The 20,149-nt window shown below is 41.9% G+C and overlaps 1 protein-coding gene across 4 annotated transcripts in view; it reads left to right on the top strand.

Moving 5' to 3' along the window:
• Positions 1-20,149, top strand: part of dlgap1b (discs, large homolog-associated protein 1b) — a gene marked incomplete at its 5' end in the record, with an annotated part of 43,845 nt that overhangs the window by 5,027 nt on the left and 18,669 nt on the right. For all 4 annotated transcript variants that reach the window (XM_080050658.1, XM_080050655.1, XM_080050657.1 and 1 more), the window contains 2 exons: positions 3,475-3,652; positions 5,937-6,192. In XM_080050658.1, the coding sequence (XP_079906784.1) occupies positions 3,475-3,652; positions 5,937-6,192 (434 nt within the window). The remainder of the gene's footprint in view (positions 1-3,474; positions 3,653-5,936; positions 6,193-20,149) is intronic.

The raw sequence follows: 20,149 nt of genomic DNA, 5'->3' as shown, positions 1-20,149 counted from the left end.
GAAACAGTGACAAATTTGGGCACACAAGTCTTATGTTGCAGCACAGGGCTGTGACTTATTAGCTGTGTAATATACAGATTACAGAAATGAGAAGAACACCAGTGGGTGCTCAGTCACTGTTAGTGGCTGCACGCACGCACACACACACACACACACACACACACACACACACACACACACACACACTCACATGCTTATGTAAGTGCAAGTGGCACAGCTTGGGGGCCCACTAATGACTTGAATTTGGCCCGGGGAATGCCATCATCATCTGATGGAACCCAGTGGAACAAACTAAGCTGCAGTGCTGCACATTGGAAATGGAGAAAGACGCGGGAGCAGCTGACGTCTTGTTTTCACACTGTGCTTTTGGGAGCTGGCACAAGTCTGTTGTCACACTCCGCAGTGATTAAATAATCGGCTTTGGTCTTTCATGTGCTCAAAAATCCCATTATATGACATTCTGTGACTGGTCATATATTTCTCCTGAGAAGTTGTGGGATTTGTTTACCCTTGACCCAATGCTAACCTTCTTCCTTATTAAAACACACAGCGCACAGATAAAACATATGTTTAAATGGCTAGGATTATTCCTGAGAGAACAGCAGGCATAGGAGTAAATATCAACCTTCTTTGTTTCCCACAATCACTAACAGTCGTCTTTCTTGTTGTCGCAAAATTCATTTATTCTTGGCCTAGATTTGACAGTGTTTATTTTTTATGCCTCAACCACACATCCTGAATAAAAGGGTTGCAGTAAATCACATCTCCATCTTTTTGTCCTTTCATCCCTCAAACGTCCGACATTACTCTTCAGGCTTTTATTCGCACATAATCAAAGAGGAAAAAATAAATAAATAGAGTTAAAAATATGTCTAACGTTACCTGGGGCATGGTGAAACTCAGACATTAGGCATTTGTCTTTCAAGGCAAACATGAATATAGCTTATATTTACAAATGATGAATTTATTATTATCTTTATATGCAGGTAATAGGTATGTGTATAAGCAAGTAACATATTAAGTACAGTCACTGGAAACCCATTTCTAAGTAAAACCAAACTGACACATTCCCTGCATTTTATTAGGAAAAATAAAGGTGTTAACATCATCATCTTTTGGCCAATGATGATTCTCAGATAGGCAATAATCGTCTGGCAGTTTAATCGGTCAGGCTCTATAAACGAGGGATGAAAGTGAGACGATTGGGAAGAAGAAGTAGGAGACAACAACTCTGATGAAATCAGGTTGAGCCAGCCCTGATTTTCTGACTAGCAGAGAGCAACGTGTGTTCATTAATGTCTCTTGTTCCGGAGAGGGTCACCCTGGGAGACGCTGAACTTTCACCCGTAGTTGGTACTGATTACGGGCTATGGTCTGCCATTCAAATCGCCACAATAGACACCATTAGTTCTTGCTATAATCAGCCCCACAGGAAACTCAAGAGGAAATGTGGATAGGAATAATGGTGGTGGTAGATTAGTCTGTGGATTTATTCCCTTGTGCATTATCCACATTCACCAGCTACCTGACAGGGATGAGTAATACCATCTCAGAGATTCTTTGATGTACATTTAGATCATGAATGACGTACCTTCTCATTTCTATCATCAATTTCCCTGAGGCCCAGAAAGAAAATTGCCAATACTTTGAGATACTGTGAGGACAATGGGAAATGTTACATACAGATAAACAATAAACATAGTACATAAAGACTTGTGAAAAAAGGGAATAGTAAAATAATATATACATATTTTTATAGTATAGCTATGTCAAAACAATAGCCAGATGCTAATATGGACATTCAAACCATTTGTATAGCTTTCTTTAATCACTCCTCCTGTTAATTCTTGCTATAAAAACATCCCTGCTTCTAAAGGAAGTGATAAGTGTCGTTCCTTGCTTCTTTTCGGCTTTAAATTTCATTATTTGGAATAAAAAGAATTCAATGATAACCACGTGAAACCTTTTGTCGTTTTTAGTAAACATCACCAAAGGAGACATAACCACATCACATAATTATATTCTTACAATTACTCTCTTGACTAAATGTATTATTCAGATTGCTTCATTTGTACCACCCAACCCACAGTCAACAGCTGACAACCAAACTTGTATTTTGACTACAAATCTGTAACAACAAACCACCTCCTGCTTGTTCCTGACAAGCCCTCAGACAGAGAAACAATGGTTAAAATATGCATCAGAAGCACAGCACATCTACGCTGCTACTACAACACCTCTATGGGAAACCCTCAGATTAAAAAAGAATGAACTGTGTAGATAAAACAAACTGCTGTGAGTAAGGCTGCTCACAGAAAGATTTTGACACAGTAGCTTTCGATTGTGCTCAGTAGTAAAAAAGTGTGGGGGACAATGTGACAAAATAGGGACATATTTAAAAATGAGTGACTGTTTTTCCAAAATCATCACCTTTATTCCAATCTCAATTGCTTATCTGTCCTGTCATTACACCCACTGTCCTCCCGCCTACATTTTCCCCTCAAGAATGACTAATCGAGTTTGCTTTGCCATGGTGCCTGCGCTATTCTAAGAAAGATAATACATTATTTAAGCAGACCTCAACTAGGGGCAAATGGTCATAATAGTTGTGTGTGTATACAGTGTTTGTTTGTAAATGCTTTATACAACCACAAGCTAAATTGAGAAAACCGAGTGTGAAATAAATAGGGCATATTGCTCCTCGGTTAGAATAAAAGTTCAGTCTAAACTTTTAAATGTGAGTTGTATTCATTTGTCCCTGTGCACTGTTAAGTTTCCTCAAAGTTTAGTTTAGTAGGCCGCGATGTTCATTCAAAGGGAACACGAGTCAGCTTTTTAGGTTTTATTTCCCCTGATTAATGAATTGTTTAGCTGGCATCCAACGGCTGCGTAACCTGCACAAACACTTTTTCCACATGCACTCAAACACACACACACACACACTCACACACCTGCACGTAGGCGTGAAGCATGCTGAGCGATGGGATTGGAGGCAGGTGAGAACTAATGAGACACCTATTCATCTACCTTGGAGACGGGGAAGTGTTTTGGAATGTGCGTGTGTTATTGTGTCCACATTATAGCTGTGTTTTTGTGAAAGTCTTTAGATTGACTATTACCTCACACACACACACACACACACACACACACACACACACACACACACACACACACACACAACCTCCCGTGGCATACAGTTTGTAAATGGGTGGTTTTACCATTGGGTGTTTCAGAAAATGCTTTGAGGTGCTTCAAGGACAGACAACCTAAGCTACTGCGAGTGTTACTCATTACCACTGCACTTGTTGATTAGATAAGGATGTCTCCTGAAGCAATTTTGGATTGATCTGTATCTTTGGGTTCAAACACACTGCCTAGTACTTTCCAAAAATACCTTCTCTCACTCTCGTTTCATCGCTTATCTTTCCTTTTTTTTGTCCCTCCTGTCTTCTTTCTTTCCTTGTCTTGCGGCAGGATTTCCACCGATCATTCGCCAAAGCTACAGATCCGGAGTCACAGCTACCTGCGGGCGGTGAGTGAGGTTTCCATCAATAGGAGTCTGGACAGCTTGGACCCGGCAGGGCTGCTGGCCTCGCCTAAATTCCGCTCGCGAAACGAGAGCTACATGAGAGCCATGAGCACCATCAGCCAGGTTAGTGGCACCCGGTGGGCCGTGCCATGCCGTCGGCCCCTTACCCCCTGTACCTCCACTGCTATGTCCAACAATAAGGTCGTGCAGGGGGGAGGAAATCCCATCCGTAGACGTCCTGAGGCCTGAATTAACAATCAGGTCACCATCCGGCAAAATATAAACGAGATAGTACGAAAACCCCCAATCTCCCAATTAGTGTGTACGTCTGTGCACTGTTTTCTGGAGCTCAGATGATTGCAGGCATATTTCAGATTGGCTAATTAAACAGTAGGGCATTCAGAAAACCCCCCCTCAAACCCCTCCTTTATCCTAATATAATCCTTCTTCCTCATCATACTTTGTAAGGCAAAATGACAGGCTAAAAATGTTCTCTCCAATGTGGCATCTGTTATGTAAGAAATTAAAAACAAGAATGAGCGAGCAGCAGTCATAGGAATATATTAGCAATTAAAAATGGAATTAGTTCCAAATAATAATGGGCATTTGCCTTGATTTCATATGTATTGAACAAGTGGGAAAATTGGGCAGAAGACACTCGGTGGAGGTCTGAGAATGACATTGCTGCTGCAAAATAAGATATTAGTCATGTTAGATTTTGAGCACAGTTTCATACTTGCATTACTTTCAGTGACAGGGGAGCTTGGTTTACCTTTTTTGCCTGGGGTAACGGAGATATGAACTCCCCCTCCCTTGCCCGGGGGCACCAGTCTGCCTCTCTGGCTGAAAGATGGACCCTTGAGACGTCCCTTCAAGTCCTGGAGAAGGTCTAGAGGAGAATGACACTCTGGACCTGGCATACCAGTGAATTAAAGGGGTGCTGCTAGGCTGCTCTGTCCCACTCTCATGTTGTATGTGCATAGAGTGTGAACCGACACACACACACACACAAAAGAAAAGGCTTAGCATCAGTTGATTGATTCGAGGTCCCAAAACCTTTCTGACTCCAAGCTTTACAGCTCATACTCACACTTATCTTACTGTACTTTCTCTGTTCACTGACACCCACACCAAACATTTCAGTCTCTTAAGCTACATCCCATTCCTTAGTTTTTTCCCCCTCTAGCAGACTTTTCTTTATTTTTGGAGTAGCTGAACGAGGGCTAATTCAAGGAATGGAATGGAGCTTCACATCACCTGCCCTCACACAACCCTATCTGTAACACACACTCGTCTAACCAAGCTGCTTTTTTTTGTGTGTTTTTTTGCTTCGGACCCCAACTGCACTAATGTAGCTGATTATGCGGGTGTTAGATTTACTTGAACCACATTTCAACTCCCTAGTAGTTCTAGCTTTGGCACTTTCGAAATATCACCTTTTACTAACAACACTTGTAGTGTTTCAGTCTGTTGTATAGCCCTTTGAAGTTTTACCCTACAGTGATTTCTCCCCCTCTGCACTCCATGGACACTCTTTTTCTTTAAATATATGTTAATTTTTTCTATATATGGCTTAAAGCTTCACAAGGCAATGTGGGGGTAAAAAGAGGTAAAAGTTTGACCAATTTGAAATAACATACTAAATAATTTATCTGATGTGACATGCTTAAAGTGAACCCAGTGGGCTGATGTTTAACAGCTTGACCAGTGATGCTTCACCAAAGAAGAGAAAATTGCAACCCTATTCTGAGAACATAGTTCACTGCAAAGTCACATTTTGATTGCTTTTTCATAATGGATTTGAGAGGCAGGAAAAGCATGCAGGCAGACTCTCTCACACACACACACACACACACACACACACACACACACACACACACACACACACACACACACACACACACACACACACACACCACACACCACACACCACACACACACACACACACACACAGACACACAGCATTCATTCATTCCACAGGAAATCATGGCAGGGAGCCAAAGTGAGAAGTGTACTTTTGTCAGTAGGAGCTTTCTCACACTCTCTTAAAAGGCCATTCACAGTTTGTTATTGCTCCACGAGCAGAGAAGTGTTGCATATAAAAACAACAGAATTGAATTTTGGCAAATTCGGAGAATCTGCCTGCCTTAAATTACGAGAACGCTGGAACACTGTCTTCTGTCGCAGCTTCCAATTAGTGTCATAAGTGTTTACATAAGATTACTGCCTAGTGAAGCTTTAATCAGCGAAGTCGCTCTGAAACATTGTAATATTGTTCGCTTACCTTTTGTCTGGCCACTGGTGTGTGTGCCAGTGCATTTTTTATTTCATAATTTTCTTTTCCTTTGCTTTGGCGTGCACCTACTGTATGTCTGTGTGCGTGTTTGTGTGTGCGCCCCTCTACAGGTGAGCGAGGTGGAGGTGAATGGGCAGATCGAGGCCGTGTGTGAGTCAGTGTTCAGTGAGATGGAGTCTCAGGCTGTAGATGCCCTGGACCTGCCCATGCCCAGCTGCTTCCGCATGCGGAGCCACAGCTACGTGCGTGCCATAGAGAAAGGCTGCTCACAGGAGGAGGAGGAGGCCGGCCTCATGGTGGGCAACAGGAGGAACAACTCGCCCGCACACACCACCACCACCGTCAGAACCATCCAGAGCAGCACAGGTTGGTGGCAGGACATGTGTGAAAATACATAATTCATAGCGTATTATGAATTAATATGTGTGCAGTGTGAGTTATTCAGCATGTGTATAGTGTCAACAGTAATACAAATAAATGATTTAGTACTGCGGTTACTGCAAAGAGAGATTACACCTTGTATAAAGATTGGACATTGGATCAAGGGGCCATCAAATCAAACTCTCTTCTTTATAATTCTCTTGTGTTGAAAGCCAGTCTTGCACAGCAGCCAGTGTTTTTCATAAAGCCTTGGTTAGCTGACCAGGGAGTAGTTTCACTTTGCCCAAACCGAACCATCTGCATTATTATCCATCTGACCCAGTTTTCTCCTCAAATACAATATGATGAATGCAGAACTGTTTTTTTCCCCCCCACATAAGAGCGTATTTGAGCTGTAAAGCTCAGTGGCTGCTGGGTCTTATTTTAGCCCTCTTCTGTGCCTCATGGTCTGAAGCGCGTGGCTTTCAGCATTACTGCATGCAGTATTGATGCTGAGTGTTACTGGCATCCAGCACTGGGTGCTTCTATGTTTCCCTCTATAAATCCAAACGTCGTCCCCTTACATTGTGCACGTTGAATCAAAGACGCCTTACACACACTGGCATTCTCCTTCATCCCTTGTAATTATGCCAGTTAAAAGACAGCATTTCCAAACCCAGCCAACACGGTGGTACAGTCAGCTAATTAAACCCATTTACTGCAAATTGGAAAATCAGCATAACTACTTCTACTTAATTCAAATGGCTTAAAATTGACTCTCGGCAAACATTTATTTAATGCTGTTTAATATTTGCTGCAACTGACTTCCCCCAAGAGTTCGACAATCATCTCCTTTTCCAGTTAATGAAATCTGTCAAAATATGAAGTTGCTTCCCAGCACTTTTTATCATTTCACATCTATTGTCAATTTAGTGCAACAAGACAATAAGGGACAATAGAGGATTCAGTTGGTTCTACTATTGTGTTTGTAGTTATTGATTTAAAAAGAAAAAGATCAAGAGAGACATTTGGAGCTGCTTTCCCTGAGGAAGAGAGAGATAATGAAGGCCATCTATCAGGTGAAGTGTTGAAGGGATTAACTCTGGTAGTGCTACACACACACACACTGCTGTATAGTCAAAGTGTCTCTCACACATTTCCTAGGTGCAATTTTGAGACGTAATTACTTGCTGATAATGTAAAGTTTGCACCTTGTCTGTGCACGTGTGTTATGTGGCACACAGACTTGCCACACGTCTGCAGCAGTTGCCCCACAGCTGCACTTGAATGAACATCATAATTTTTTGCGCCCGAGTTTGTCATATGATGAATGAATGTAGTGGAAGTACAGAGCAGAGATGTTAGTGCTGTGTGGTCAGTCAGTGGTCACCGATGATCCAATATTATACTGCTGCTACTGTGTCTGTCTTCTGACCCTTGACCTGCATTAGTTGCGGACCTTATTGTAACTGGAAGGAAGCTAGAAGACTGAGATTCAAACCGAGCAGAGGGGGGGAGTGGGCTGGAGTGATAAATCATGAGGCAATGTGGAGAGCAGTCCACTGTGGTTGGTGTGTAGTGAAGGTAGGGGGATTGCTTCAGATTACTGTCATCATTGGACTACGACACAATGTATCACCTCCGTAGATCTTCACCATTGAGTCGTCAGTCACTGTAATTAATTAGCTTCCGCTGCTTTTTCTCCTCCTGGGGGAAAGGCTGTGACGGAAGAGGAAAAGAATAGGAAAAGATCATGGTCTGACTGCACTTTGCCTGTTTTTGACACTTTTCACACTGTATGTGTAAATACAGGGTTCACACGTGGTCTTGGACCGTTTAATTAAAACCTCTTAACCTTAATTAACATCCATTGAAAACCTCAACATCACATTTTTGAGGGCTTTCAAAGATTGAGCTAATTAGATTGTATTCATATAGAATGAAACGTTTTCTGAATGTTAACAATTTCAAAGGTGACCATCAGACAGCTAACGTATCAGCTATACACTCATGCCTATACAACTGCTAGCACTGATATGAAGTGATGCCGCACTCACTGATGAATGCAAACTCTGAATTTAAGCTGAATTAGGTCCTACTCATCTTCTGCAGGTTTGAAAAAAAGCCTCATTTGGAATAAACATATCCCTATTCAAGTCTTTATGTATTCAAAGTAAAGAATAAAACAATAAGACAGTTAGCAGTTATTTGTTCTTTATCTGATCAAACAAATGGCATAGGATGTTTAATTGTTTGGTATTGTTGTATAGCTATTTGAATTGAGTCCTTAAAGTGTGCCCTCCCCCATTGTCATAAGTCATTTTGCAAACTGTTCACATCAACAAGTCACAAGTACAATTACTGGGATTTCTTATATACAGTATCCGACTTGGCGCTCTACGTGCCTGAACAAGCAAACACACATTGATCCCGTCAGGCAGCCAAAGTCATTCAAGGTAATTTAATGCTAATTTAAATGGAAACAGGCCTATATTGAGGCCTATAGTATATGCACTGATGTGATAGTGTTTACATTTCACTCAGTGTTAGTAACCATTTATAGGGTTTTGTTATATTGGTAACATTACTTTTGGCAAACATTTAAGGATTGAAGTTTCTTTCCATTGCCATTTTGTCAGTATTAATTGGTGCCAATACAAGTCTGCCCATAGAAGGAGAGCAACATTTTCAATAGTCTCAATAGGGGAATAATTTCCATTGCTACCTTCCATCCCACATGATGTAAATGTCGCATAAAAAGGACACATAATGGAGGTGAATGCGGAGCTGTGCCTGCTTGCTGCTTAAAGTTCAAACACACAATGCCCATATAGAAATACTAGCTCTTTTGTATAGGCTTGACAGTATGCATTACATCATAATTTTTTATATTCTCTCTCTTCGCTCTCATATATAAACTACACATCACTGGCTGTTAACAATCACAGTTTTTTTTCTGTTCCACGATGCAGGAGAGGCATGCGTGCAGAAGCTCACAGGAACATACACACATCCATACGTTCATTTTAATAGGAAATCGGCTGTAAGTCCAAAGTGAGAAGTGAACACATGTCCTTGTAATGAATATTGCATGATGTTTCAGAAGAATGGTTCAGGTGCAGTTCCAGAAAAAACACTCCCCGCTTACGGTTTCTGCTCCCACTTGCTGACACACGCACACACACACAGACACGCGCGCACAGACACGCGCGCACACACACACACACACACACACACACACACACAAACACACAGGTGAGAGCCCTATCAACTTTCGCTCATGCTCCTCTCCAGTTTGCCCAGTGTGCCATTATTATTGATGATCTCTTTAATCCCGAGGAAGGAGACCGAAGAAAGGGGCTGTCCTTTGATCTCCCCTCTTTGAACGTCAAGTGACTGTGGCTGCTATTGCTTGCTTCTTAACCCCACTCAAACTTGCCGATATTACACACACACACACACACCCGCTCACCCCACGCAGTCCCTCTCACACAGACATTTCTATTGCCTCGGACAGCCACTAAGGCCTAGACATGGGCTCGTTTTTTGGATCGGTTTAACAAAATCTGGAGCAGATCCCCTTTCTGAAGCCTGGGAATATCCATAGCAATCGGTTAATGTGAGGATTTTACTGCCTCTAAGCCCCTTGCTCCTCCACCCCGCGTCGTCTCCACTTACCATATTCATCACCTCTTCACTCGGCTTTGTCTTCCCCTTCCCATGGCCTCTTACGCAACAGCTAGATTGCCTGCCTTTTCACAACAGCAGCTAGGAGTGTGGGTAAATCAACCTGTTGTTTCACTAAAAAGACGAATTGACCTTCAATTAGTAAGAGTAGGCTATACACACACACACACACACACACACACACACATCTTAAGTCTGGGAAATGTGCCACTGTTCTTTTTTCTTCTCTTTTCCCCTTTGGTTTCTCTGGCCAGCTGACCTGCTGTCAATTATCCAGCCTCATTTTCCCAGCATCTATTTTTTAGTGGTGCTTAGGGATTGGCTGAAAAGAGTGGCTCCTGTAATAGGCTACTGGCTACAGGACAATGTTTAATTTAATGGTTGTGAATTTCCTACAGCCCCAAAACAGAGCCGCTGCGCTCAATAAAGCATACAAGGCTTGTGGCTCATTGTGCTGATGGTCTTGTCAAACACAAGTGGGGGGGAAAAAACTCTTTAGTTTTCAGCTGTGGGCACTGTCTGTTCTCACTGACAATTTGAAATACCAAAATGTCAAAATACAGAATTAGATATAGATGTATAAACAACAATTAGCAAATTAGCAGATACAAATACAGAAGAGGTTGTTTATAGCACAACCCAAGATGAGTAACTTCATGAATAGGGAAGAACACCAAACAGTGCTATGTATGAACGTACACAGCAAATATCTTCTAATCAATTCAAACATATTTTATTATGAAACTTACTGTTCAATCATCCTTACCACTCAAAACAATATCAAATGTGTATATGAGTTTAAAATACAGTCTTATATAACTCCTTCTCCTATAACACAAAAAATAACTATCTTTTTTTATTTTTTTCAAACACCTAAATTTTCCCATAACTTAGTATGTTGCCTTAATAGAACTCAAAATAATCTCCTCGTCTGGAGCAGTCAGCTTATACAATCAAATTCACTGCATCGTTTGCAAGCTTTACTGTACTGGCATTTCTCAGGGCTGTTGTGTTCTCCCAGCTCTTATCTACAGTACAGCAGTACGGGCTGAAAAGAAAGCCTGTACAACACTGCCCCCAGGGGCTCACTGTCACACAACACTGCAGCTCTTTCCCCTTTTCATCTCCCAGTAGCAGTGTGAGTTGGAGGATAAAAGAAACTACCAGACAGCATGACCCAATTAACAGCAAATAACCACCGACATCACTGGCATCTTTCCGAGAGTTCTGTTCTGAAAGCGCTCTTGAGAATAAATATCTTTGAGTTGTCCCTGTGTGCTGAATGTAGTGGCAGAGATACAGACCACTCAAGTCTGGTCCAATCAGGATCAAGTGGAGCATTCCCCCAGATCTCCCCTCACACCTTCAGCACCAGCCCACACACATTTCAGAGAGCTAGACTGAAATTTGTTTTTCATATGTCAGGATGACTCATATGCTATAAAAGCAAAGGAAAATGTCACTCCAGGGCCCAGTTTGTTTTCTCTTATGTGTTTGAGAAGGTCCTTTCTCACGTTGGGTTGAGGAGGACCACAACTGATAGGCCCCTGAGGCAGCAGTAGGTTTGACAGAACTATTGGTCCTAAGAACATTGATCTGAAGCTGTGCTTTTTCGTGCCATGCTGCTGCAGTCACTCACTGTGGATTCAGCCAGCTGCTTGCCTGTTGTGTCTGAACAGAGAGTGGTGAGTTAGGAGCAAGGTCAGCAAGGTTAAAGGTGCTGTAAGCGGAATGGTTCTTTTAGCTAATTTCCTGTCAGTTTCTGCAGTTAGCAGTCCCCTCGCTCGACCCTACGTCACCACATTAATGCACTGCGGTCTTTAAACAGCGAGTTATCTAGCACCATCTCAGATAAGTAATTGTGATAAAACATGTTAAAAACCATCAAAACAGACATTGGGAAGGATTTTTACCTGCTCCACCATTGTGGGCGCATAAACATTCACCCATCTGTCCTCTGGCGTGCACTGGCAGTGAGACCATGAGTGAGACGGGTGTCGGTTTGTAGCGTTCTCTCTTGTGATTGGATATTAATTTTGGGATATGACAAACATTTATTTGCCGATTACATGCAGAGCAGCTGACTGAGAGATCGGCTTTATGAAACGCGCACATTATGTAAGTGATCACTGTATGAATAAAGAGCGATTTAACACTTATATTAACATACATAAATTGCTTACTTCACCTTTAACCATCTACGCCCGATTGAAAAATATGCAATTAAGTTAGTATGTAATACTAACTTGTTGCCATGTAATCTGTCTGGGGATTGTTCAACAAGTTCAGTTCTACAACACATGATAAAAAAGGATTAGACACTGATCTACATTGGTGTTATAAAAACTGTTTCATGTATAGCAAGCACACACTGATCTCTAAAATGATCATAAACTCCACCAATCTCAAACGTTTTAAAAACAATAAATTATATTTTTAATTATAAGCATTGTGTGTGCAATAACAAGGGGATAACCCCATACTAAATGCTCAGTGCAAAATCAACACCACCCTTTACTAAACCACCAGGTGGCATCATTTAGACTATCCCTGTCTATGAATCACATCTTCTGTTTGGCTGAATATTTATAAGGGGTTTTAAGGTGCACAGAAAGTCTCTCCAGCTTCCTTTAGTTTACTGAGAAACTTTTTAAAGGCTCATGCTGAAGTTTTTCTAGACTAAATATCTTCTGAATTTGACTATTTCAGGCAAAAGACATATAGGTCAAAATATTGCCTCAATCTAGAAACAGCAGAAATGTCTCAATATTTTAAATGATTGATTGCATGTTTTTGTGGCAAGTCAGATTTTCTTTGGTGGTAGGGAAAATCTTGTCTATGTCACAAAAAGGTCTTGTCCATGTATTAGATTAATATTTCTGCATCCACATGTTACATTTTATTGCTTTCGTTGTTTAAGGTTACTCTTTATTGAACTACTTTATTAACTGTTGGGTAGTGTAAACCAGCGATGCATAATATTCTATAAATGTATGTGATTGTTGCTTTCGAGTGAGAACCACATATCTCTAAAAAGTCCACTTTTAATGAGCCAAGAAAAACAGCCTTGTTTTCGTCTTTGTGACCTTTTCCAGCTGATCCAAGGTGGGGTTTTAAATAGGCTAGTTGAATTATCTAAAGAAGTAGGATCAAACCATAAAGGAACATTTACTCATTTAGCCTACTTTATTAATGGACAAGAAGTAGGCTAGGCTATATGATATGAGAAGGTGCTATATTTGCCCACATAGCCTAGTTGTAGTGTGCGCGTTGAAGTAGGCTACTTTAAGCTACTTAGTTAGATTTTATCTCTGATAAATTGTGAGCAACACAGAAGCGTAAGAAGTCAGAGGGGAAAGTTACAGAGGCATTTACATTCGAGATTTCTGAATGACTGAACGAGACTGTCCCACCCAGTGCTGAATGAGCTAGAAAGTGTTCGTGCGGGGCGGGCGGGGGGTGCGATCAAGGCGAGTCCACATCCTGACATAAGATCCAATATCGTCAGAGTGGAGAAGGAAAAGAGGGAGCTAGGACTCCTGCTGTCATCTCATCTCGGCTCAGTGTTGCGGACTCGCAGTTTTCATGACGATACTTCAGAGTTTTTACCGCGCGCTGCTCGGCATGCGCGACTACTGGATTCGCCTGTGTGAGTAAAAGCCGCCGCTGCTGCTGTGTTTCTCTGCCGTGTGTGTAAGGCATGATGGCCGTTGGCGAGCTTCGTTTTACATAGTAACAGAGAGGAAGTTATGTTGCCCTTCGAAGTAAAGCAAGCGAGGAAAAAAGAAGGCTACTTGAGATGGCAAAAATTCAATTGTTTCTCACAATGCAAAACACATTTTAATTGTAACACCTTCTACAATATTCAGATAAGGGCATTACTGATTAACAGCAGCGCGCTCAATTGAAGTTCAGTACCCGACTTCAATACAGCGAAGATATCGGACCACCCAAGTGAAATGTAAAGTGCGTCACTAACCTTTACTTTGAAAGAACCAACCGGAAGTTGTGTATTTATTGTGAGTCGCTTGACTCAAACTATTAGAGCCCATTGAGCCCATCCCATGCTTTCTGCTTATTCATGCTTCAAATGAAAATGGACGAAGTGCCTTACATTTTTGTTAATGTTAAATCAGAATAAAATAAAACAAAATGCCAGGACCTCATTTCAAATGAAATCAATGTTATACTTCATTGACATCGTACAGAATACAAAGAAGAATAAAAACAAATGTAGTTTGATTGTAATATATCTAAACAAATTATTTCTTACCATTACATTCAATTACGTTAATACACTTTGAATTACAATTAAAGTTTGCAATCTTTCCTTTTTGTGTGACCATACATTGTCTAGGGCTGTCCAGCTCTGTGCACTGCCATTAAATCAACTTTAAGATATCTCCCAGGCCCTCTGCGGCTTGTTTTTTCCATCCAAACTGTGCCCCATGTGAGCACACTGTTAGATTAACCTACATGCTGTCTTGCTGCATGGTGGCCGGGAACTGTTGAACACCTTCCAGCTCCCGATCTATTTTGGGATCATATCTCTTGATGGGAGGACGGCAGGTGTGGCCTGCATCACACAGAGCAGCGCCTGGCACAGCATCACAACACGCCCCCTCTGCCCGGTTCAGTTATCTAGGTCACACTCAGGCCCCCTCTGGACTCACTGTTTCCGGGGGGTTCACCTCAGACTTCTCTGCTTGTTAAAGTGAGCATGTAGAAGGCCAGTGGAGAAAGAGGCCGAAACCCAAGAGGCCTTCTGGGAAAAGAGTTCCACTTAGGCCGGCTAGGGTAGATGGAGGGGCCCCAACTGTGTGACAGACGAGCAGTCTGAGGCCGTTTGGTCCAATCCACCATCTGTGTTTGTTCACAGTGAGTCATGTGACTCTTCAGTTCATGCTGGCCAGTGATGTTGCCTGCCTGCCTGCCTGCCTGTTCACCTACCAGCTTTCTATTTTCAGACAAGGCTCTATGGACCCTCCCGATATCAACATGCCATGGACACACACTAACTGTACACACATGATGATTCACGTAGGCCATTAGTTATGCGCGATTATTACTGTCATGTAACATGTGACAGAGGCCTCAATCCTAAATACATGTTAGGGAAGGCTCAGCTGTTGACACATTCATCCAGGAAGACTTTATTATCAAGCCATTAAAACAAGTCTAGTTTTTTTTAATTAATAATAGTTATTCTTATATTAAAACTCAATATGCCAATAACATCTATATGTAAAATCTTTCACAATATCAATTAATAAACTAAGTGTGACAAAAACAGTAGTGCTAGAAAAAGGTTACATGGGGTGTAAACCTGCTTTTGTGCTCATATGGTACAGTCATTTGGTTCCTTCTCTGCTCTTACCCTCTGGAATAATTTGTTTACCTCAGTTTCATTCACAAATTGTTCCAACCCTTCAGTAGTGGCTCTGAAATCATTACTTGACATTGTTACGTGGATCTAGTAGTTGTTTTTACTTGGGGTAATGTGCCCAACTATTTTACAGTGACTCTCTGAAGTCTCCACTTAAAATAACAACGGTTTAAACGGTTAATATTACCAACAATGAATATGTTTCTCTGAACAACTATCTTATCATCAATTTTCTCAATACAGTTTGTAAATATAACCATACAACATCTTATTTTACATTTGCCTGATTGCAGACCCAAACGGAATACTGCTTAAATGTATTTTGCTATTTCTCTTCTAATGTGTAATCTGTTAAATACACATACTAAATACAGCTCTTCTTTATGTAGCTTATTTTTCTGTAATTGATTATTTCAAAATGTTTTTCCTCTCTCTCTCTCTCTCTCTCTCTCTCTCTCTCTCTCTCTCTCTCTCTCTCTCTCTCTCTCTCTCTCTCTCTCTCTCTCTCTCTCCCTCCCTCCCGTCAGTTATCCAGTCATGTTTCCACTGCACCACTCACGTTTAACAGGTGCTAAGACGACTGCTGCCCCATTTTCAGCTTTATGCTGAGGGAATGGAGATGTGATGACAGAAAACTTAATAAACACAATCTCCCTGGCCCAGGGGCACTGCAGAACCAAACTGTAAGAATGATTAGGGTCAGGCGTTATACAGCAACATTATGTTGTACTGAAGTAGAACGTCTATCTGTTAGATGCCTCAAATTAAACATTAGAATTATATTGTAGTAGAATAGAGTAAAACTCTACTCATTTACAATGTACACAGGCACTCATTTACAGCGTTTAGTTATTGTTTGTGTATTTTTAGCTCTATGATTTAAACAGACCAAAGTGTTTTCTGATTGAATGCTTTTCACCAAATCCCCTGCATGTTTGGTCTTTCTCTTTTTTCTTTTCTCCCTTCTAGTCTTTCAACGTTCCCTCTTTCATCAGCCTCTTAATTCCTCTGTGCTGCGGGGAAAGTTAAACTCCAGATTTCTACTAATCCACATAAAAAGCAGAACAGAGACATACGAACAAAAATAAAGAGGTCAAGTGAAAATATGGTTGTTCAATTAAAACTGCGCTAAGCTCTTTAAGCACTTTGGAGTACTCCGGGGATTTGCTGAATATGTGCTTGTTTAATACTGATGCTGTTTATATCTGGCCAATTTTTCTGATGCAATAACACATTTTCAAATAACTATCGCACTTGACAAAACAAATACAAAAAACATGCCTTAAGTCTTAAGTTTATCCTTATTGTATCCGTTTCCCCTCATCCTCTAAGCTATTCCTAAGCATTGCATGTTCCCAAGGAAAATAGAAAACAAAATGAAACTAATTTTGTACGTATTTGACCGAGGTTGCCTAATGTGACTGCCAATTGACTAAAGTAACCATATGGAAAGATGTCTGTCTTTCCATGATATAAGGTCACAGGTTCATCCCGAAAATTTAAGTAAAAATGAAATAAGTACAAAAAAGGAGATTTTATTGTGTCTCTTGAATATAACTAATTCATTTGTTCCTAGTTTGACTTATCACCACTAGAGGGAGCCTTATTCCCACTTTTAGAATACATCCAGATCTCCTTGTGATGTTTCTCCACAGCAGTGGGTCTCGGTATAAGGGCAACTTAAACATTTTGATCCTGTGATACTACTCAGACATTATTTTAGTCACATTATGCACCTTATCAACACTACCAATGTGTTTCTGTGTGACCAAAAGAGACAGAGATAATGGAATTGAGTCATCAGTGACTGAGATGCTGTTGCCCTATATCATGACTGACATTGACGCTTTGCTTGATGTGTAGTGTACGTGCCTGAGAGACCAGGAGATCAAACGATGTTCACTGAGAGGACTGTGCACAGGAATGCTCCTTTGAGCTCCATCAATCCCTCCTGACACACACACACACACACACACACTGGAATAGTCCTCTATTTCCTGTTCTGCGCTTAATTACAGGGACAGATAAAGCCCTGCCTAAGCAATGTATGCCACTGCATGTGAAATACACCTGTGTGTCAGTGGATCAAAGCTTCCATTCTCTGAGGTGGAATTATTATTCAAAGAGGGGATATAAATGAAAAAGAAACCTGTGTTTCTCTGGTGTCATCCGTCTCTCTCTCTCTCTCACACACACACACACACCTGCATAATGCTGTCATCCCTCACACTTTGATGGTGCGAGTAGGTGTGTTTGAAAGGAAATGAGGGCCCGGGTTGAGGCATGTGGCGACACTCTAGCACACGCACTGACTGCACACATGTGGAATATAAAAGAGGAGAAATACGCCAGTCGTGGCAGGCACAGCCGTACCTCGACAGAGCTGTTTGAGCATATGAGTGCGTGTGACCGACCGTGCAGCGCCAAAACGTGTCTGTGTGTGGTTGGTTCCTCCGTTATGCAGCTGCGGGGATGGAGGCTGGATGTGGGTAAACTGTGATTTGGCTATCTCTCTTCCTGAGGGAGATAAATCCTCGCCATGCTGGTGTGTCAAACCACTCAGTAATTACTTCATCCTGTCACGACTGTCTGAGAATGCGAGCCAGTGGGAACTTGCACTGTTGCTCTTTCATTGACACGAGGGAAGAAAGAAAAAAACACTCAGCGTCTCTTTCATGCGCCTCAGTGTCAGCTTCAATAGTGTTAAGTCATCGGATGAGCGGATGCAAAATCAATTTCATTTAGTTAAAAGTTTCACATCTGTGGATTTTACTACCTGCAACTACAGCTTGTACAGATGCAGTCTTGTGTCATGATTTTGCTTTAACTTCGATCTTTCTGCCCAACTTAATAATCTAAGTGTGTCTGATGTGGAATTGCATTTGAAGTGGATCCTGTGATCCAGATGTAAGCTTGGGAAAGAGAAACGTCTGTACTTGCAATATGAAACCTTTCACTAGATGTCATCATAGCCTCAGATGCTGTGAAGCGTGTTCACAGTCAGATTTGTGCAAACTGGTCCAAGTGTGGAATACAGCCCCAAAAGGGTGCTGCTCTGATACAAACTGATCGCATGTAACGACTGCACGTGAATTGCACCTGTAGGCACTTGCTGAATATTTGTACAGGAATTGCTATATCATAATATCAATCACATGTTATTATTGTGTATTTCCGTGCCCTTGATCAACTGATTTCCTGCCTGGGTATGCTCTTAAAAAAAAGTCAATAGGATCAATCTGAAGGAACTGAAAGCTTTGGTTAGTTGGCTGTTAGGTGTTTTAGGTTTACTTACGACTTAATTGGTCCCTGGGCTTGTTATGGCCTGGAATGCTTTGATTATAGCCATTCAAGGGAGGAAGAGCTGCGTTTGGATATCTTTTGACACAGGAAGGGCAAGCGGGAGAATGACATTCATTCCTCTCCTCCTGCTTTCAGTTTGAAAAAAGAGAGAGAGAGAGGGGCACACAGGGAGGAGCTGACAGGGCTATGGCAAACACAAAGAATGGCTGCGGCAAAGGACCCCTGCTGTCCCCCTATACTCTGCAGGAGAAGAAGAAAACATAGACCATTAATACGCTAAAAAATAAGGAATCTGTTAGTTTACCTGGAGGTGTTACTTTGTATGTAAAAAGCACACATGTGTCTGATCAAGTGGACAGGGGCCAGTGTGTCAGGTATAGAGGCCTTCCCCTCTCCTCCTCCTCCTCTTTGCTCTTCCTGTCTGTGTTTTGGCATCAGAAGGAGCAAAGGAAAAGCAAAGCCCAAAAGGATTTCCTCAGTGTTGACTGTGGATGATCCTCATGGCTCCTGCATGCTAAGGCTGGGCAAGGCAGGGCCCTGAAAAACTCAAAAGCCCATGGGTGGATGTATTTAAATATACTTCAGGGGATTTTTTCTTTCCTTTTTAATGGAAAAAAAAGTAAAGACGAGCTGTGTGCTTTTTCTCTGTCTCTTGAGAGAATATTGAAAGTTTTTTCGACTTTGCTTGACTGCTAAATCATGTGCGGTTGAGAGTTCATGTGGCTTTCACTGTTCAGGCAGGGGGGGGGGGGGGAGTATGTTGGAGTAACTCTGAAGAAACGATGCAGGGCTGTGAATGGGTGGTTTGGGCTGTGCAGTGTGGGAGGCCAGGCCCCAGTGCAAATTAAAGACTTCTCTGTGAAAGTCCCAGACTCGGCTGCAGCTATGTGTGTGTGTGTGTGTGTGTTAGTGACTAAGCTTGTGTGTGCAAAGCGGCCGGTGGCAAAGAGACCCAACCCTCCCTCTTTAATTTTTTTCCCTTTTTTTTTAGCCAGTCATTAAAAATAAGACACAGCTCACCCCCGCTACACACTGAGAGACAGCGAGAGCCATCGAAAGAATGCATCTCCTCTTTTCTCTCCGCCCTTTTTCTTTGAGCTTTGCTGCTTCACTAACCAAGTAAAACAGGGAGAAAAGGGGAGGAGGAGGTTGTGTTCAAGGGGGACTGATTCCACTCACAGGCTTTTTAAGACGCACACTCAGACCCCTCCCCCGGGTAAAGAGTAGTTTTTTTCTATCCAGGAGGGGAGAGAAAGAGATGAATGGGCAAAGGAATGCAGGAGACAAACGAGTACTCTCGGCAGGAGAGTGGGAATGTTGGAGAGAGACTATTGTTCCACCCCCACCAGATTCTGCAGGGAGTGGATGTAAACACCAAGGAAGAGAGGAGGGACATTGGCTATGAAAAGTCACACCTGAGGGACAGATAGAGCTCTGTAGCATCTACACACATATATATTCATCCTTGCCCCGTCTGCATTGCTCGCTACTTAGGACACACACACATATGATACCATGCAGCCAGTGCCTATAGCTGCCATCTCGTCTTTCCCTCTCCCCCCCACCCCTTTAACAGGATGTATAGGG

Source organism: Ammodytes marinus (assembly GCF_949987685.1).
Source record: "Ammodytes marinus genome assembly, chromosome: 21".
NCBI classification, from domain to species: Eukaryota; Metazoa; Chordata; class Actinopteri; order Uranoscopiformes; family Ammodytidae; genus Ammodytes; species Ammodytes marinus.
The sequence above is the reverse complement of the archived record's forward strand: the minus strand, read 5'-3'. Positions and strand labels throughout refer to the sequence as shown.